The sequence below is a fragment of the Bubalus kerabau genome, chromosome 5 (assembly GCF_029407905.1).
Source record: "Bubalus kerabau isolate K-KA32 ecotype Philippines breed swamp buffalo chromosome 5, PCC_UOA_SB_1v2, whole genome shotgun sequence".
Classification (NCBI taxonomy): domain Eukaryota; kingdom Metazoa; phylum Chordata; class Mammalia; order Artiodactyla; family Bovidae; genus Bubalus; species Bubalus kerabau.
Window position 1 is genome coordinate 101528171 of NC_073628.1, and position 18846 is coordinate 101547016.

General features: G+C 57.6%; 2 protein-coding genes across 4 annotated transcripts; both read right to left on the reverse strand.

Annotated features, from left to right (window-relative positions):
- Positions 1-1733: 1733 nt before the first annotated feature.
- Positions 1734-9971, reverse strand: ZBTB48 (zinc finger and BTB domain containing 48). 3 transcript variants are annotated; one of them, XM_055582424.1, is made up of 11 exons: positions 9869-9971; positions 8581-9277; positions 7652-7893; positions 4720-4831; positions 4044-4136; positions 3627-3713; positions 3306-3460; positions 2777-2913; positions 2541-2705; positions 2189-2277; positions 1734-2097 (listed from the first exon to the last, which is right to left on the reverse strand). In XM_055582424.1, exons 2-11 carry the CDS (start codon positions 9268-9270, stop codon positions 1801-1803), a joined length of 2067 nt encoding a protein of 688 aa, XP_055438399.1. In that variant the 5' UTR covers positions 9271-9277; positions 9869-9971; the 3' UTR covers positions 1734-1800. The 3 variants fall into 3 exon arrangements, with proteins under 3 accessions (XP_055438399.1, XP_055438397.1, XP_055438398.1); XM_055582422.1 differs by having other exon boundaries at positions 4720-4834; XM_055582423.1 differs by lacking the exon at positions 9869-9971 and having other exon boundaries at positions 4720-4834; positions 8581-9820.
- Positions 9972-10422: 451 nt separating this feature from the next.
- On the reverse strand, positions 10423-18308 carry TAS1R1 (taste 1 receptor member 1). The gene is made up of 6 exons (XM_055583786.1): positions 18118-18308; positions 16258-16564; positions 13773-14534; positions 13113-13325; positions 12680-12800; positions 10423-11354 (listed from the first exon to the last, which is right to left on the reverse strand). Exons 1-6 carry the CDS (start codon positions 18306-18308, stop codon positions 10423-10425), a joined length of 2526 nt encoding a protein of 841 aa, XP_055439761.1.
- Between the last annotated feature and the right edge of the window lie 538 nt (positions 18309-18846).

Below are 18846 nucleotides of genomic sequence, written 5' to 3' on the forward strand. Positions count from 1 at the left end.
CAAGGCAGGAAGTAGTGGAAAGAGGAGGCTGAGCCCTGGACGTGGGAGAAAGGCGGGTGGTGGAGGCCAAGAGCTGTTTCAGCCTCCTGACTCCACTTCAGGGCACTCTGCCCACTGCCTTGTGCCCCCTTCCTGAAAGCAGGGTCCCAAATGGTGGTGAGATCCCCATCTCTGCAGCAGGTAAACCGCGGGCCCTTAAAATACAAGATCCCCCTAGAAGAGGCTGAGAAGCTTGGAACATTCCTCATGTCTGCAGAGCCCACTGAACCCAAGGAAGCAGTCAATGCCCAGCCAGCAAGGGGGAATCTTGAGGCCATCTCCAGTGGCTCATGATCTGGCTGGCAGTCACTGCACTTGAATCTTATCTTTACCTCTTTACCTGGTGGTCAAGGAGTAACAGGAAAGACTGCTGGATGGGTTCTGGTTCTAAAACGGAGTTTCCTTCCTCAAATCCGAGGTGTTCAGCACAGGATGGGGCAGGTGCCTCGGGAATCCTCCAGTGAGGAGGTGAGTGGTGGGTCATGATTGTCACTGCCGCTGACTGTGCGCACACTGCTAAGCTAAGCAGTGAGCAGAAGGGCACACTCCGGGTGAGGCAGCTGTGAACATGTGCAGGTTCCAACACCCCCAGTGAGTGGTGGGGTCCACGTTCCCTAGCCTTGAACCTGAGGAATGATGAGTGGTGACTGCCTGGACTGACGCGATGTGGCGGGGTGACACTGTGGACTTGCAGGGCTGGATCACAGAGAGGCAGCTTTGGCCTGTTGGGACGTGTGCTCTCGGCACTCAGCTACCATGCTCTGGTGGAGCCCAGGCAACCCCTGGAGGGGCACCCGGCCCACAGCCAGGGCCACCTTCTCAGGCACACACAAGTGAGCCATCTTGAGAGCAGACCTGCCCCCCAGCCCGTGGGCAGTTCTGGGTGGTCTGTTATCCAGTCCTGGGACTGTAACAGCAGGCTCCCTCATTTAATCCTTCTCTGTGAAGCAAAGAGTTGGACACGACTGAGCGACTTCACTTCACGAAGCATGCACTATCACTAATTCCATTAAAAATAAGGAAATGAAGCGCTTAGTCACTTGCCCCAGGTCACAGACATCATGAAGGAGCTGGGGAGGAATAGGTGCAGGCAACTGGCCTCCTGAGCCCACGCGCTTCTTCCCACGGCTGCAGAACCTGGGTGCTACCCGGGCCTCTGGCCTTCTAGGCCTGGCCTTGCCTGTGCCTCAAGCCAGCCTCCTGGACAAGGTTCTCCCCAGGGAAAGCTCCTGCCCATAGTCTCTCCACCAGCTAGGATCCAGAGTATGCTTAGCCGCAAGCCTGTCCTCCAGCCCCAGATCCACTCAGCTGCACGCTCACTGGGCCCCTGTCTTGGCCAGCCACCATCATCAGGACCCCAGCCACCCTGTTTTGACTCCAGAGGCTGAGTGATGAATTCTGCCCTCACTAGCTGGCATCGCTGAAGCTATGCGATAGGAACACTACTGCTCCATCTGGTGCAGTTCTAAAACCCAGACGGGAGAAAAATTAAAGTGCCCCGAGCCAGAGGCGTGGCCCCCAAAGCTAACAACCCATGTTTCACCCTTGAGGTCTCCCAACAACCTGGGGAAGCTGCTGGCCAAGATCGGGTGCACAGATCAGGCAGTGCCCCATTTCTTTTAGAGGACATGGCGGGAAAGCAGCTCCTCCCGGAGCCCAGGTTCCATGGGAACAGACCACTGGATGGGCTGGAATGGTCAAGTCCAAAGCCCTGTGGTTTATTGGGGGCTGGGGCCAAGGGGACCGTGCACGGGTCGGGGGCTATGTGTCACAGTCTTCGGGGATGGCGGCCGTGATGATGAGCGAGGGCTCCATGACGCCCGCGCCCGCGAAGCTTTCCTCCGCACACAGTCTCTGGCCAGGGAGCTGGGAGGCCAGGCCACCATGGGCCAGTGACTCCACGATGACCTCGGCTGAGCCCACCTCCAAGTCGGGGGGCGGCTGGAGTGCCACCACCACCATCTTCTCGTCCTCAATGACCAAGTTCCGGAGCTTGCGCTGCCTGGGGTTGTAGTTCTCCACCCGGTCATGGATCTCCATGTGCCTCCGCAGGTGGGCCTAGGGGTTAGGGGGACTCAGGCTGGGCGCAGAGGGAGGAGGGTTCAGGGGCCCGAAGGGGCGGGAGGAGGCAAGCCAGCCCCAGGCCTACCTGCCGGGTGAACTTGTAGCCGCATTCAGTGCACTCAAACTTCCTGACCCCCTTGTGTCTCCTCACGTGCACGCGCAGCTGCTCCACGGCTGCAGGAGGGAAGGGCCGGGTTAGGGGAGGCAGGAAGTGGGCAGGTTCGGCCCTGCCAGGTTCTCGGGTGGCACCCTGAAGTCTCTACTGCCTGGGGCCCTCAGGAGCCTCCACTCACTCCCTGCTGGCAAGAGGGTTCTGCTGCCAAGGAGCGTGTGACAGCCACTGCTGCGCCCAGCCTCTCCCGGGGAAAGGGGAACGGGCCTGGCCCTCCCTCCGCCCAGGGTAGGGCAGGGCAGTGGCCTTCCACAGGCCCAGGTACCTTTGAAGGTCTTCCCGCAGATCTGGCAGAAGTGGGGCCGGCCCTCCTGGTGGCGGCTGGCCACGTGCCTCAGCAGGGGCCCCTTCTCCGTGAAGCGCTGCTCGCAGAACTCACAGCTGAAGGGCCTCTCGCCGGTGTGGGTGCGGTTGTGCTTGTCCAGGCTGGCTGTGGGGACAAGGAGGGGGCTCAGCCGCCGGGCCTCAGCCCTGGGCCAGGGAGGGGCTGGCCTGCCTCACCTTGGGTGCGGAAGGTCTTGCCACAGAGGTGGCACTGGAAGGGCTTCTCGCCCGTGTGCGTGCGCAGGTGCATGTTGAGATTGGCCTTCTGGGTGAAGGCGTGGCTGCAGAACTCACAGACGTATGGCCGCTCATTCCTGTCCAGGCGGGGACACAGGCGTCACCAAAAGAAGCAGTCCCCTTAGTGCCCCTGCAGCTGGGAACACGCCTGATCCCAGAGCCAAGGAAACAGGCCAGGCTGAGGCCAGCCTGCCTGAGCTGTGAGAACAGATTCTGGCTGCCTGGGGAAAAGAGGGCATGAGCTCCATCCCGGGAGCCACGGGACACCAGGACTCTGCCCAGGGAGGCCCAGAGCCTCGTCCTGCCTGAATCCCCGCCCACAGCCTCCCTGCTTGGCAAGCTGCCTCATCCCTCAGGTCCTCCCCTCCAGAAAGGCTGCAGGCTTTGGACACAGGTTGGGGCACTCTGGCCCCTGTGAGTAGCAGCAGGGCCGGGCCTGGGAAGGACAGTCCAGGGAGGATGGTCCCACCTGTGCTTGGCCTTGATGTGCATCTGCAAGCCATTCCGGCTCGATGCCCGGTGCCCGCACTCCTCGCACACAAACAGCTTCTCCCCACGGTGCTTGAACGCCTCGTGCAGCTGCAGCTCCGTCCGGGACAGGAAGCACTTGGCACAGGTGGGACACTAAGGGACAGAGGCAGGCAGGGCCAGAGTGAGGAGCAGCCCTGGAGTCCCTGCCCTGGGAAACCGCACAGTCTGCCCGCTCTAGACCAGCCACACTGCCTCCCTGGGCTGGCTCCCAGCATCGCAGCGGGCCCGGCCTCCACCCTTGGCATGGCCTGGCGCTTACCGCATGGGGCTTGGGGGCTCCGTGCAGCTTGATCATGTGGCTCTGCAGGTCCTTCTTCTGCATGAACTGCTGGGAGCAGGAGGAGCACTGCAAGACAGGTCACGGTCACCTCTGAAGCCGCCAACACCACTGGAAGCCGGGTCACTCCAGGGCTATTGGGGCAGGAACCGAAGGCAGGGCCCAGCCTGAGATGCTCGGAGGCTCCTCAACCAGGTGTGACGGTCACACCCAGGCGGAGGCTGAGGTTGTCCTCCAGTGACGGAATCCCAGAATCCCGCCCAAAGACACAGGAGCACTGGGCGGGTAGGGAGGGGAGGCCCGGATACCATCCCACGTCAAGGGCTGGGCGAGGCGGGTGGGGTGGAGATCCTGGGGCCGCCCCTCGGCCTCCAGCCTCAGGGACAGGCCGAGCCTGACCTTGTAGGGCATCTCCCCCGTGTGGGACACCATGTGCACCCGCAGCTCCATCCTCCGGCGGAACGTCTCCTGGCACACAGAGCACGTGAAGACCTGGCAGCATGAGGGGCAAGCGGGGCTGGCATCAGTGGGGGGAGGGCCTCTGCCCGGGCTTCCACTCACAGCTGGCAAGAGTCTGCCCAAGGGGGTGGGGGCGCTAGGGTGGGAGAGGGCAACACATAACCTGCTTGCCCTGACTGTGACATCGCGGAGTGCTGCAAGCCCACCACGCCAGGCTGGGTGTCAGACCAGGGACAAAGGCCGAATGGCCTCACCTGTGACCCCCACCCTGAGTGGTGACCAGCCTCTAGGATGTGGGGTTTAGGCCACCGGGGGGGTAGGGGAGGTGGCCAGGTGGCCTTTCTCAGCAGTTACCCCCCTTCTCCAAAGCCAGGAACCCAGGCAGGCAAACCCAAGATAACCTCCTGCAGTGTCCCTCCTGGGCTTGTCCCTTCTGCCCTTGGGGCCTGTGTCCCCACTGTCATACCAGGGAGGGGACCCGATGACATCCAAGGACCCTGTGGCTCTCGAGTCTACAGTCCTGTCAGGCCAGTCCCCTGGGGGCCCCTCCCAGGTGGAAGAGAGACAGAAGCCAGCATGCGCCTGCCCAGCAGGACCCTGGCTGGCCCTCAGGTACCTGTTCTGAGCGGTTCATACAGTTCCGGGCTTCATGCTCCAGGAGGTTCTCCTTCCGGAAGTAACACTTCCCACATTTGGGACACTCAAAGGGTTTCTCCCCAGTGTGTTTCCTGCTGGGAGAAGCCAAGGGGTGTGGAGACTGAGTAGACTCGCCGCCCTTCCTCGCAGAGGGCCCGCTCTGGCACCTCTGCTGACAGTGCTGAGCTGCCCGCGCTGACGCCTGAGGCTCTCCACGTGGCTGGTGAAGCTGTGGGGTGCGTCCAGAAACCCTCCTCCCTCCGGGAGACTCTGCAAGGGAGGGGACAGCTTCCCACTGTAGGGGACACCCCAGAACCACAGGCCGCTGGGAGGTTCAGCTGCAGTGTCTCGCCAAAGGCAGAAATAACCTCTGGGCCCCGACTCCCTGGAGAAACCTCTCAGGCTGCCTGGGGCTTCTGTGAGCTTGGCCTTCAAAACCATGGCCACAATCTGACCACCTCGCCTGGCCTCCGGGCTACCACCCAGTGCGGCCGCGCCATCCCCAGGCCACTGCCTGGGCCTCCTACCTGGTCCTGTGCTCCACACAGGCCTCCCAGCAAGTTTTCACTTTAGGAGTCGGATGGACCCTCGAGGATAACCAGATCTCATAACCTTACTCAACCCTCTAACACTTGGCATCTGGCCCCGAGAAAGGCCCGTTGCTGCCCCTTACCTTGCTGCCTCCCTCCAACCCGAGCCTCTGTTCCAGCTCCCCTCCAGCCCAGAGCTGCTCCCCAGCCATCTGCAAGCTTCCTCACTTCTTCTGAACCTGCTGGGTAGTCTCCTGTCTACAATTGCAACCTGACCCGACCCTGAACTCCCCAGGTCCCCTTCCCCAGCCCTCCTATCCTTTTCTTTTTTCCCATGGCACTTCTAGCCCTTCAGCACACTGCAGTCTCTTATCTGGTCGTTCAGGGTGTCACTGCCCTGCTGGAAGGCAAGCTCCACAAGGCCCCTTTGTTCTCTTCATGAAGGTATCTGAAGCGCCCAGCCACCTGGCAGACAACTCACTGAATGAACTAAGTGAACCCTGACCTCAGAGCCCAGAATGGTGTGGGAAGAACACTGACAGCCTGCCACAGGCACTCTTCTCTCATCCCTGCTGATACACTGACTGTCCCCCACCCACAAGGCCTCAGTTAGCACCTCAGCTGGCACCCCCTCCTAGTTCTTAGGTCAGTCTAGTGGCCTGCAGCATAAGAGAAGGACAGGGCTGGTACCTGCACCCAAGTTTCACACTAGGGAGTGTGCAGGCAGACACAGGTCACCCCAGGGTGACTGGCCCAAAGGCTCCACTGGCAGCAGCTGCCCCCAAAGCAGGGAGAGCAAGAGGCCTCTGTCCTCAGTTCCAACTCCATTCAGTCACCAGGGGCCTCTGAGAGTGTCGTAGTGAGAAAACGTGTATGGCCCCGCCTGGCTTGGCAAGACATTGCACCAAGTACTGTCTGGGGCTGAAGAGGAGCAGGGGGAAGGCGCATCACCTAGCTGCCCTCCCTGCAGGCCCTAGGAAGAGCAAGGCCTCGGGAGCAGTGCCTTCCACAAGGACGCACGGGATGATGGAAATACTCCAATACTCCACGTCCATGCTGCAGCCTTCGTTCAGCAGCGAGGGCTGCAAGCAGCTACTGAGCACTTGAAATGAAGCTAGCATGACTTAGGAACTAAACTTATTTAATTTTAATTACTTTTAAGTTAAAATAGCTTCCTGTGGAATCTGATTACCTTTGAGAAATGGAGTATCTCCCGCCAGATCAGTAAACAAGGATGTCACAGGCACCAGTCATTGTAGCCCTCCAAGGAGAGCCAGTGAGCCCTAAGGGAACTCAGGAGAAGAATACCTGCTAGCTGCGGCCACCAAAATGCAGCCACTTTCTGAGGTGAGCCCCAAGGACACTCAAGATGCGGAAAAACACAGGATACTTGTCCCAGATAGCTGAGGTGCATATCCAAGGAGTTCAGTGAGCCCAGAAGCTTACATCTTCCCATACACAGAAAAATGCAAAATTTCTTAACTTGGGATATCTGATTTTCTTTAACAATAATCTTTTGATGTTCAGACTATATACCCTTGGTTGCAAAAATTTCTATATAACCTGGCTCCTCCCTTCGCTTCCTCAGAGCAGTTCTCTCAGGGTTACTTGAGATGCTGCTGCCTCCTGGGCTTGAAGTCCTAAAAATTCCCACTGAATAAAACATAACTCTCAACTTTTAGGTTGTGATTATTTTTTAAGTCAACACCTTACTGGACACAGCAGCGAAAAAAGGGTCCCTAGTGCTCCGCTGACACCTGAGACTTAACCTGTCTGCAGAAACGCAGGTGGCACCCACCCTACAGATGAACATCTTGGCCCCAGGCCCACGCTGCCAGGCTTCAGTAACACCTGCAGTCAGGCCTCAGCCACAGCATGGGTCCTCAGGCTGCTCTCACCTCCTTGGGAGAAGCCTGTGGAGGTCAAGGTCCACAGTGGGTGGAGCCTGATGTAACAGCTGCTTCAGGCCGCTTCAGTCCTGCTAGACTCTTTGCGACCCCATGGACTGTGGCCAGCCAGGTTCCTCTGTCCATGGGATTCTCCAGGCACTAATACTGGAGTGGGCTGCCATGCCCTTCTCCAGGCAATCTTCCGTCTTTTATGTCTCCTACATTGGCAGGCGGGTTCTTTACCACTAATGCCACCTGGGTGTCCCCAAACCCGCTCCCAGCAGAGAGCTCACAGGAGGGGGGAGGAAGAAGGAAGCCATCCAATGTCAGAGTCTCACTCCCCAGTGGTCAGAGGATACCAATGCCAGGCACCGTGTGGGTCTGAGATGGCACCCCAGCCCCCCTACGTGGGCCGCAAGTGGGGAGCGCAGGCCCCCTCCCCCAACACAGGAACAGCAGATGGGAAAAGAAAATAGAAAAACAGAACGTTTACCTGTTGTGGACTTTTAGGTAATATTTGCTGAGGAACTTTTTATGACATGTGGGGCATTCAACTGGCACCGCTGTACCTTTTCTGTTCTCAGCAGGCTCGGCTGCCAGGGAACCTACGCTCCGGGCCGGCTCAGCAGCACAGGGCTTTCTGATTACGTTTGCTTTCCTCTTGGTTGGCACAGTCTCAGTTTCAGAATCATAATCGCCATCCCCGTCGTCCTCAACTTGAACCACCACCTCCCACTAGAGCAGAAGAGGCAGCAGGAGGGGCGAGGTCACCAAACTGAATCAGCAGTGGTTCTGGGGATGGGTCTACAGGGTGGCCAGCTCCATCTGGTTTCATCCCAAGTCCCAACCCAGGCCTGTCCCCGGACGCGTCCGTTCCTTCATCAGTGCCTGTTCCCTTCAAGGTCCCAGGGCAGCAGCAACATCCCAATCCCAGGTTTGAGAGCAGGAGCTCTGTATGTGGGTAACTGGAGGTCCACCTGGATTTCACTTCCCTGGGGAAACACCTAATGCCACCCATGTCGGCCCCAAGAAGCTGCCAACCACAGACACAACTGGCAGGAAGGTCAGCCTGAGGCTGTGGGATGGAGCTGGCTTCCTGCATTTGGAGATATCACGTCCGACTCTGGAACCCCATTGACTGTACCTTGTCAGGCTCCTCTGTTCATGGGATTTCCCAGGCAAGAATACTGGAGTGGGTTGCCATTTCCTTCTCCAGGGGATCTTTCTGATCTAGGGATTGAACCTGCATCTCCTGCCTTGACAGGCAGATTCTTTACCACTGCGCCACCTGGGAAGCCCTATATTTGGAAAAAGCCTGTTCTAAACCCACAAAACAGACTGTACCTTTGGGTCCAGATTACCCCTGAAAAGTATCAGTCCCTTCTCCCCATCTCCCCTTCTCCAACACCCTGAGCACAGTACCTCATTAGTCCCGCCCTGCAGCTGGACACCTTCATCTTCGAAGGGCCTTGGGGGCACTTTGCAATCCTCAGGCTCCTTGTCCCCAGGGGGACAGAGCTTCAGGGCCTGCTTGAGTTTCCCACGGAGAAAGGACGGGCTCTCACTCTGAGCAGGGAGGCCAAGCCGGGGCCTCTGGGGGCTGAGACTACCGCTGAGCTCCGGATCCCCAGGGATTTGACCCAGAGTCCTTGAAACTTCCTCCTTCTCCACACCCGCAGACTCCTTGAGGTGGCTGTTCACATCCCAGGGGGCAGATTTCCCAAGCCCACTCTGGCCACTTGGTGGCTGTCCCACCGAGGCTTTGGGCTTGAAGCTCTGGCACAACTCCACAACCTCTGGCACTCGCAACTCCCTGGCTGCCAGGAGCACCTGATCCCGGTTCCCAGAGGTGAGGGCGAGGTGGCCGGTGTAGAAAAAATCCAGCAGGAGGCCAAAGATCTCGGCAAAGCCCGCAGGGAGGACAACACTGCCCCCTGAGCCATCCCCGTAGAGGCTCTGGAAGAAGTGGCTGCAGCAGGCAAGAACACTCCAGTGTGCCTTGAACACCAGGCCCCCCACATCCAGGGTGGCATCGCAGTACTGGCCCCTCTCCCGCTGCTTGTTGAGTTCCTGCAGAACCCTCACGCTGTGCTGGACGAAGGAGCCGTCCATGGTCCCTCTGAAGGGAAGAAACACGGCAGTGACACTGACCAGTCCAACCCAGAGACAGCAAGAGAAAGCCCCTGGAGCTGAGACCAGGGTAGAGGGAGACAGACTCTATTCATTCACGTTTATTACAACCAGGACTTAGTTCAAGGTTAGAAGGTGCAAGCTGAGGCGGGAAGAGACTGAGAGCCTCCCTGGGGGCGGGGTCCAAGCAAACAGGCCATATCGGGGGTGGGCAGAGAGTGTGGGTGACGGGTGCGGGAGGACTAGGTGGGGACACAGTCGGGAAAGGGTGCTGGTGGGAGGAAATCAAAAGTTTGGGAAAAGAGGCGCTGAATCAGCGCGAACTTATCAGCCTGGCACAGCGAGAGGACCGGAGGCGGGGGAGGACAGCGGCTGCAGACAGGTGAGAGGAACCCACGCCGCGCCCACACGTCTCGAGCAGTCGGGCGGAAGGCGGCTGCGGTCACGCTCCATCAGCAGTCACGGCGGCCCACAGCGCCCCCTCCCTCGTCCCTTGCCCCTCGACCTCCTCACCCTGGCCCATGCTCCCTACGCCTACCCCTCCAGCCCCGAGCCAGATAGCCCCCACAACCCCACTGACCAACTGCCCCGGCCGTACGTGCCCGGCGAAAGTGCAGAGACGCCGCCGTCGCCGCCGCCGGACGTGACGTCAGGGCGCGCCGGCCTGGGCGGGACGCCTCGGGGGCGCAGGCCTTTACCTCCGAATCCGGCCCCTGGAGGCGGTACCACATAGATAGCAGCCAATGGGATGGAGAGAGAGGCGGGACCAGTCCAGTTCCCCCCGCCCCCAGGCATTGGGCCCGCCTCCCTGGGTTGCCTAGCAACGCCAAGCCGGCCTTTCGGTCTCTGCCCTGCTGGGAGTCCCGAGGTTTCGCCTGCGGTTAGCCGGGCCGCTTAGCGCCCTGAGACTTGAAGAGGCAGCGCTCTACCGTCGCCCTAGAGAGGAAGCGCAACGAAGACACACATTTCATCTTTTTATTGGCAGCCGGCGCAGCCCGGACTGAGCCCTCCCGTGGGCTTACACTTCGCACGCCAAGGCTGAGGAGCCTCCCGGACACCCAGGTCCTGGACGCCCCCGTTCCACCTTCGCCCCTGAGTCCGCCCCGCCAGGCTTGACCACGCCCGATCCAGTGGTCAGGTGGAACCACAGCGCCTGGTGTAGTCCTGGATGGAGGCCTGGAAGTGCTCGGTGCTGTTGAGGTCCGGGCGGCACAGAATCACGTAGCACTTGGGGAGGAAATAACCGCTGAAGCCTCCACTCAAGCTGCTCAGCATGGCCAGCGCGTTGACCGCGGGCAGATACTTGCCCTGATAGATAATGGTCATGGTGAAGAAGGCGATCCAGGACACAAAGTTGAGGAGCAAGCTGAAGGTGACACATTTGGCCTCATTGTAGTTCTCTGGCAGGTCCTTGCCCAGGTAGCTGCAGGCAAAGGCGCTGACCGAGAGGAGGCCATTGTAGGTAACAGCCAGCATGAAGCCCAGTGAGTTAGCCTCTGTGCAGCCAAGCACCACCAGTTGAGGAAAGTGCTTGTATTCCCTGGTGGGCAGTGGGGTCCACACTGCAAGCCAAATTAGGCAGATAAGCAGCTGGATTGTTGAGCTGATCATCACAAACAGGCCAGCACCACGGTTTTGGACCCATGCACGGAAGAAGGTGGGTAACCTGGCAGAAAACTTGAAAATGAAGACAAGTTGGAAGGAGCGGACCGTCAGGCAGGACAGGAAGATGGCAAAACCAAGGGAAAAGAGGCCTTGGCGCAGTAAGCACGTGGGCAGTGTGGGCTCCCCAAAGAAGCCATAGAGGCCCCAAGTCCCCCCTGCCAAGGAGCCCAGCATGAAGAAGCATAGTCGGCCTCCAGCTGACCTCACCACGGGGGTGTCTAGGTGCCAGGCAAACAGGCCAGCAGTCCCAGCCACCAGCAGCAGCAGCAGCGTATTAGCTGCCAGCAGTACCAAAGAGACTGGCTCGTGCCACGTCAAAAACACCACAGTGCGTGGGAAACAAGTCTGGCTTCTCTCAGGTGCCCACTCTTCTTTCCCACAAGGCCGGCATCTATAGGGGTCTGGAAGAGAAGGTGGAGAGGGTTCCTGAGAGCCAGGTGAGGACAGCAGGAAAGGGAGGCTGTACAACCCTTGTATTGGAAAAGCCCCTGATGCTGGGAAGGATTGAGGTCAGGAGGAAAAGGGGGCAACAGAAGGTGAGATATTGGATGGCATCATCGATTCAATGGACATGGTGGTGGTGGATTAGTTGCTAAGTCGCGTGCAGCTGTTGCAACCTCTTGGACTGCAGCCTGCCAGGCTCCTCGAATCCATGAGTTTGACCAACTCCGAAAGACAGAGGAAGGCAAGGACAGGGAAGCTTGGCGTGCTACAGTCCACAGGGTCACGAAGAGTCAGACACGACTTAGTGACTGCACAACAACAACCCTGCAAGGTGCTGGTGGGGCTGTAGCACAGGAGCTGGGCTCTGCCAGGCCCAGCAAGATGAGGGTAGCCCTGAGTGAGAGCCCCCAGGCCATGTGTTTCCTTAATATGCCTGTGTGAACTACAGATCATGGAGACATTTGGGTCAGTTCTGTGACTCCTGATCCCAGAAGGAGTTGGCAAGCCAAGAGGTCATAGAGAGGGCCTTACCCTATAGCTCCGCCCGCACCACCCTGAGGCTGTGATCCAGGGCAAGCAGCCAGCCCCAAAGGAAGGGCATTTTCATCTCTCCCAGGGCTCTCTCCCTAGCCAAATCCACATTCTTGAGCTGCACTCTGTGGTTTCTCTGAGTTGAGTTGATTCCCTCAGTATGGAAGAGATGCATTCCCACTCCCACCAAGATGGTAAAAAGAAGGCATGTGGCCCCTGGAGTCCAGCTCTGGGCTGAGCCCCTTAGCTACCTCTGTCTGCCCTCTGCCCTTGACCTTGCATCGCAGGATGGAAGAACTTTTTGTCCTGCCACAGACATGCTAGTGTCTGCATTCAAGCCAAGCTGTTCAAGGCAGTGGGTGTCACTGGTATGGTCAATAGATGGGATTTCATACAGATAAAATGGGAAGAAAAAAGAAAAAAAAAGGACAATATGGGAGGGTACAAAGGGAATGAAACTCACATCTGTTTGGATAAAGAAGCTGAGTTTAGGATAAAATTGTCTCTCTAGGTGCTGGTTTGGAGCTCTCTTAAAAAGAACACAGCTAGATATGAGGCCTTCAACTGCTTGTTTCTTTCTGCTTGATGAGAACTTAAGTCTGGTGGAAGGTGTCCTCCAAACTGTCCCTAACTGGCAGGAAAGTGACCAGGACCCTGGCTCTGCACACGTGTGGCCCAAGGGAGGCGCTTCCATTTGTTCTACAGACCCTAGGAGTGCTGGTGGTTCACCCACTCATCACTGGTCACTCACCACTCTTATTGAGGAAGGTCCCGGCCTCACAGGGCACACACTCAAAGCAGCAATGGTGGAAACCTGTGATCACTCTCTGGTGGCCTTCAGGACAGTCCCTGGAACACACAGACTTAGGCACCTGCAAGAAGCCATGGTGTTCTGCAGCCACGTGGAGACGCTCATGTCAAGGGACCCTCACACATGGGATGGAAAACGGGGTCTCTGGACATCTGCCCTCACAGCTCACTCCCAGAGCAGAGGGCTTGGTCATGTGAACCAGCAGCAACTGGGCATCTGCCTTTCTGAGCCCTGGGAGCTTCCCTGGCAGGGCTGGGGAGAGCCAGAGCAGCCTGGTACCTGGGATCCAACCTCATGTTCTGTGTGAGCTGTCAGCACTGCCCCCAGGCTGCCCATCAGGCAGTCACTTGGTGAGTGACCACGTCCCTGTTACCTGGTTGTCGTTTCCATGCCACCGGATTTTGGTCGTATTTATGTCCAGCGACACTGAAAATGGAGAGGAAGAGCCAATGACCCTGAAGGTCCAGCTGGGGCCGCTCCAGTCCCAGGCAATTATGTCATAGTTGCTGAGGGTATTGCCATCGTCATTAAATGTCACAGCGTCTTTGTGTAAAAGGAACTTCACCTTGCGGATCTCCTCCAGAAGCTGAAACAAACGGGGATAACGAAGCTGGTGCCAATGACACTGGCTGCTCCTCCTGCGTCCTTCCAGACCCAGATGGCCCAGGAAGCAAGTGCATAGGGCCTTGCTGAGCTTCTACCTGGGGCATTTCAGCCTGCCTGGAAGTTCTGGTCCCTTCCTCAGCCCACCTCCCCTCCTAGGAGGCCCCTTGACCCTCCTAACCAGCCTCCTGAGTGAGAGAAGTCTCTAAGAAGGCAGCCCTTTCCAGAGCTTTCAAGCCCTGGATCCCAGGCCTGGTGGGTGGGTGGAGCCACAGCTCAGAGAAGACCAAGACGAGCCTCAGAGAAGGGATCAGCCTCTAGTGGTCACCCTTTGCCCCCCACCCCCAACATTTAAGGTAGCTGAAGAGTAACCACACTGCCTGCCCTAGGAAGGCAGACAGTGGGTGCCAGTGGCTGGTAAGTGCCTTACCTGCCAGGGATAGACCTGGCTCCTCGAACAGGCTCCAGAGGAGCAGCCCAGGAGCTGGTGGAGGCCATGGGCCACAGCGTAGACAGCCTGGTATGCGTTGTAGGCAGAGCTCATGGAGAACTCTGCTAGCGTGGGCATCACCTGTGCCGTGAAAGCCCAGCATTCTGTGCACAGCTGGTTGCTGCTGCACCAGGAGCCCTGGGGGCAAGGCCTGAGAACTCCTTTGTCGGCTTCGACATAGGCCTCTTCAAACTTCTTCAGGCCAGGGATATGCCTGTGCGGGATGGCCACGCCCAGCACTGTGCCGATGCCCTGGATCCCAGGCACACTGTTGATGTGACTAGAGATGGCCCAGTCTTCTGTGGCAATCCACACCTTGGCAGTCAGTTTGGCCAGCACCACGGATTCAAAGAACACCCTGGCCAACTGTCTGCCGGAGTAAACCACTACAACGGTGGTCCTGGCTTGGACCAGGCAGCGTATCATGGTCTGCATCCGCTCGTCGCCCGGTTGGGCGGAAAAAGGCACAATGTCCCTGAAGGCAATACAGATGCCCTGCCGGGTGACCTGGTACTCCAGCTCCTGTATCCCTACCTCCCCGTAGTCACCTTCGCCACCCACGATGGAGATCCAGACCCACCCGAACCTCTGCAGCAGCAGCACCAAGATGTCCACCTGGTGCTTATCACTGGAGATGGTGCGCAGAAAAGAGGGATAGAGCCGCCTCGAGTTGAGCACCATGCTGCTGGCTCCGTAGCTGACCTGTGGAGTTCAGTTCAAGTTCAGTGGCATCAGCCCCGACTGAGGGCCCCCTAGGGCCAGCCCTGTTCTTGGTGCAGGGACATGGGAGTGGGAGGAGAGGGAGAAGAGGGATGGAGATGAGGTCCTGGCCTGGGGTTTCAAGCAGAGCACTGCTAAGTTACCCATGGATAAGGGGGCAGGTCCCCAGAGAGAATTCTGGGAGAGGAAGGAGACTCTGGCCTGTGGACAAAGTGAACGCAACCTGCAGGCAGGGAGTGAAACGGTATATGTGTGGGGCCCTCCAGGGACTTCCACTTGGCTGGAAAGCTGGAGGGCAGATCCAGGAAGGAGAGCATGAGCCTGTGTATTCCGTCAGGGTAGGAAGCCTTAGCCCCTACTGGGCCTAGCTGAGGTGCTAGGGCTTTATCCCAAGGCCACAGGGAGCCCCTCAGGGTTTAGGCAGAGAAGTGACATCAAACTTGTAGGAGTATATCTCTGATCAATGAAGAACCTGTTTAAAAAGGCTCAAGGCCAGAGTCAGAACCCCAAGGAACTGATGGAATCATCTAGATGGGAGAGAATTGCAGTCAGTTAAAGCTGGGGCAGTGGCTATAGGGAAGGGATGGAGCTGGCAGTGGTTAGGGGGCCCCATGGCAGAGGCCGTGGTGATGGGCTAGACATGGAAGCAGGGAAGGGAATGCAGCGGGCACTGGCTTCCTTGGAGACAGTTACTCTGCCAGACAGGCTGGGGAGGGGATGTAGGAAGACAAGAGGCTTTTGTTATGGGGTAGGTAAGTTCATCTGGGGCCCTGGTGGCTCCATTAAGTGGAAGCACTGGGTGAGGCTCTGGAGACAAAGCTGGTTCTCAGGAGTGGAGATGGAAGGTGGAGATGGGAATTCAGCCAGGGCCTTTTGCTTGCCTGAGAAGGGGAGGGGTCTGTCCTAGACAGTCACCTCTGGGGGGGGGGGGGAGGGGGATGGAGTGGGGCGCAGAATTCCCTAAAGGAAACCAAGAAGGAAGTGGCACAAGGGAAAAGGAGTGGTCATAAATGCTGGGGGAAAGTGTCAAAATGGTCAGAAGGGTTGGAGACCTAGTGGCCCTCCACCAGTCCTTCTCAGCAAGACCTTGCTGGTTCTGCCTTGGGGTGGTCACTTGACCAATCTCCATCCCCTACCCAACCCACAGTCATCACCTTTAAGCACTGCTCAAAGGACAGAGCCCAAGGCCATGGAGGGAGGAGTAAATGCAAAGAGAGAAGCAAGCAGGAACAGAAACTCTGCAGAGAAGTCTCCTTGGAAGGGGAGGTCAGCCAGGTTGAGGAGAAGTGCCCGGAGGATGGAGGGGGACAGGGCAAGTGTGTCAGCAGAAGAGGAGGCCCTGGAGAGGCTGATGAGCAGAGGAGGGGAGGGACACCACACAGCTGAGCCTGAGCCTGAAGGAACGGACGGGAGGAGGAGGATGGGGTAGATGTGAAGCCTGTGGGGTGATGGGACAGCAGGAGGAGAGAGATGAACAGAGGTTTCCAAGGAGAAAGGACTTTCCGGTGAGCACAGAAGCAGGGAGATCTCAGAAGCAGCACTTGGAGAAGAAGGAACTCCAGATGAGTGACTCAAGAGCAGTGACTGCCCAGGAGGTCCTGAAGTCCAGACCCACCTTGGGCACAGCAGCTCCTGCACACCCACCCCAGCCCATGCTGGACTTGCCAGGAGGGAAGATGAGCGAACTGTTAGGGCCCCAGCTTACCAAGGGCACCAGGAAGGGGCTCAGCAGGGCTGCAGTGGTAAGAGCGTGCTTGGTGATATCAGGCCCAATCACCGCCACCATCGCAGGGGAAAAGTGGGCAGGGTCTCCCTGGATCTCCACATAGCGCCTCCCCAGTGTGTTCAGTATGCTTAGCGTGGCGTACATGTTCGCTGAGTCTGAGCACACATCGTACAGCTCATACCCCAGGGTGACATTGGGTAGCAGGGCGGTAGAATTGTTTATCTCCTCGATGCTGAACCGCATGGCCTGGAAGAGGTGGTAGCCATGGCCGTTGAAATTGTTGGACCTGTAGGGAAAGCCAGGCTGAGAGCTAAGAACCTCTGGTCTCCTGGAACCCCAGGCTTAGGGGTAGAAAGGAACCTCTGAGGTCATCTGTGCAGCCCCTACAACCATGACCTCAACATGGGCCCTGGACCACACACACAGTTCTGCTGACAAGCCTTGGGAGAGGTAGGGGACAAACTGGAGAAGTATACATACCATGCCCCCCCCATAAGCATATTAGGATCAAAAGGCTCCCAAGTCCTGTAGCAGAGGTATCTGCTATATTAGGGTTCTCCAAAGAAACAACCAAGATGAGACACGTATGTATACATTTATCTATCTAGCTAGCCAGCTATATATACACAGAGAGAGAGGGGGCGCAAACAAAAGAGAGGACTACCTTTTCCCCGGCATCTCCATCTTTTCTCTTAAGATCTTCAACTGATTAGGTGAGGCCCAACTACACTATGGAGAGCATCTGCTTTATTGATTTAAATGTTAACCACGGCTAAAACGTTAACCACATCACAGCAACATCTAGACTGGTGTTTAATCAGACACCTGGGCCGCAGGGCCTAGCCAAGTTAACACATGAAATTAACCACAGTACGTGCTTATACACGGTTAATTAGTACCTTTCACTGGGACACTCGTGATTGTGGTGGGGGCCTGTGTTCCTCATTGCCTCTTTGGGAAACACAGACATGGGCACACTAGGGCCGTGACTCAGCTCTGCTCGAGCAGTGTGCCAACCTGCTCCATTTCCCAGCCGCCCTGCCTCTTGGGAGGCTCCCCCATCATTCCTACCACTTCTGTCCTTGGGTCACTGGAAGGAAGCGTAGTACCTCCTGCCCGCGACAGTCGTTCAGTCACCTGAACCTGGTTTTTCACGTATCTCCTCTTCCCTCAAATTTCCTCTTCCCAGGCTCCCAACTGTAGCTCTTTGGGCCAGTCCTCTCACGCCAGGCTTTCTAGAATCTTCCTCCCAGGCTGGCTGTCAGGTATGCTACGTTTTGGGCCACTGAGCCATGAGACATCCTCGAGCTGACTGAATCTAATACTATCCCCTTTATAAGAAAAGCAGTTGCTTCTTTTTTTTTCTACCTAGACTGTCCACTTCAGGAAGGCACCAACCAAAGTCATTCAGGCTACTGAAGCATCTTCTGCTATACGTCCCCACTTCCCTCCCCCTGGAGAACCATACTTGCCATCTGAGAGACTAAGGAGTGTGAACTGGGGAGGACTGGGGTAGGGAAGGAGATGGAAGAGGGAAAGGCGCCCTTGCTTAACCTTTGCTCTCTAGTTACATTACAAAGCCAGGAAACAACTGATCTGGAATTATAATACAAAGGACTCTTAACAGCCAGGACAAAAGAATGTGTTAAAAGTGCCAGGGAAAGGCTAGCCAGCCCTTAAAGGTGGTGGCTTGGCTGTAGGTTGGGTAGGGATTGGAGGCAGTCCAGATGGTCACTCCAGAGATAGAACCCACAAGGTCTTGCAGAGGCAGGCTGGCAGAGGACCCGTAGGCACAGGCTCCCCCCACGTGACAGTTCTACTGACCTCCCCCCCACTCACCTGTCACAGAAGGTCACCGTGGGTCTTCCTCTGGCCTCTGGAGGGGCACTGTGGAGAGGGAACATGCCTGCAAGCAGGTAATCCCCAGGGAGGCTGAAGTCGGGGGAGGACGGGGTGTTGTGGCAGCTGAAAGCCCAACAGCAAGAGAGGGAGAGCTGCAGGCCGACCAGGCGCACCCCCCAGAGTGACATGCTGGCCAGACAGCCCTGCGCCTGGCATGGCCACGCCACGCCCTGTGACCAGGTTGGGCCGTTTAAACAGAATGGTCAGCAGTTGCCCAGATGCTTCCCAGTCTCATGCCTATGAAAGGGGGCGGGATTAGAGCCCAGTTGTAGGGCTCTTTGCCTCTGCCTTCCGGGCCTGCGGTCCTCCTCAGGAACTGGGCAGGGTAAAGGCACAGGTGCAAAGCAGGTGGCACCCACTGACCCTTCCTCTGGACGGTTGTGGGTTCTGTCCTTGCTCTGGTGCCTGTGGCATCACCTGGTTCAGAACGGGATTTGAGGGGGGTCAGCTTCTCTGGGGAGGGGCTTGAGGAACAGAGTGAAAGGTTGCTCTCAGCGAGCTGCAGGTTTTAGAACCGTTTACCTAGGCCTCAGTTTACCGAACGAGACAAGGCTTTGAGTTATACTTGTGGCCCACCCCAATCCTCAGTCTCCTGAAATTGAAATTCTGAGTAAATCGTCCCCATTTCGCCTTCTTATACACAGTCGCTCCCTTCAGCTCAAAGAC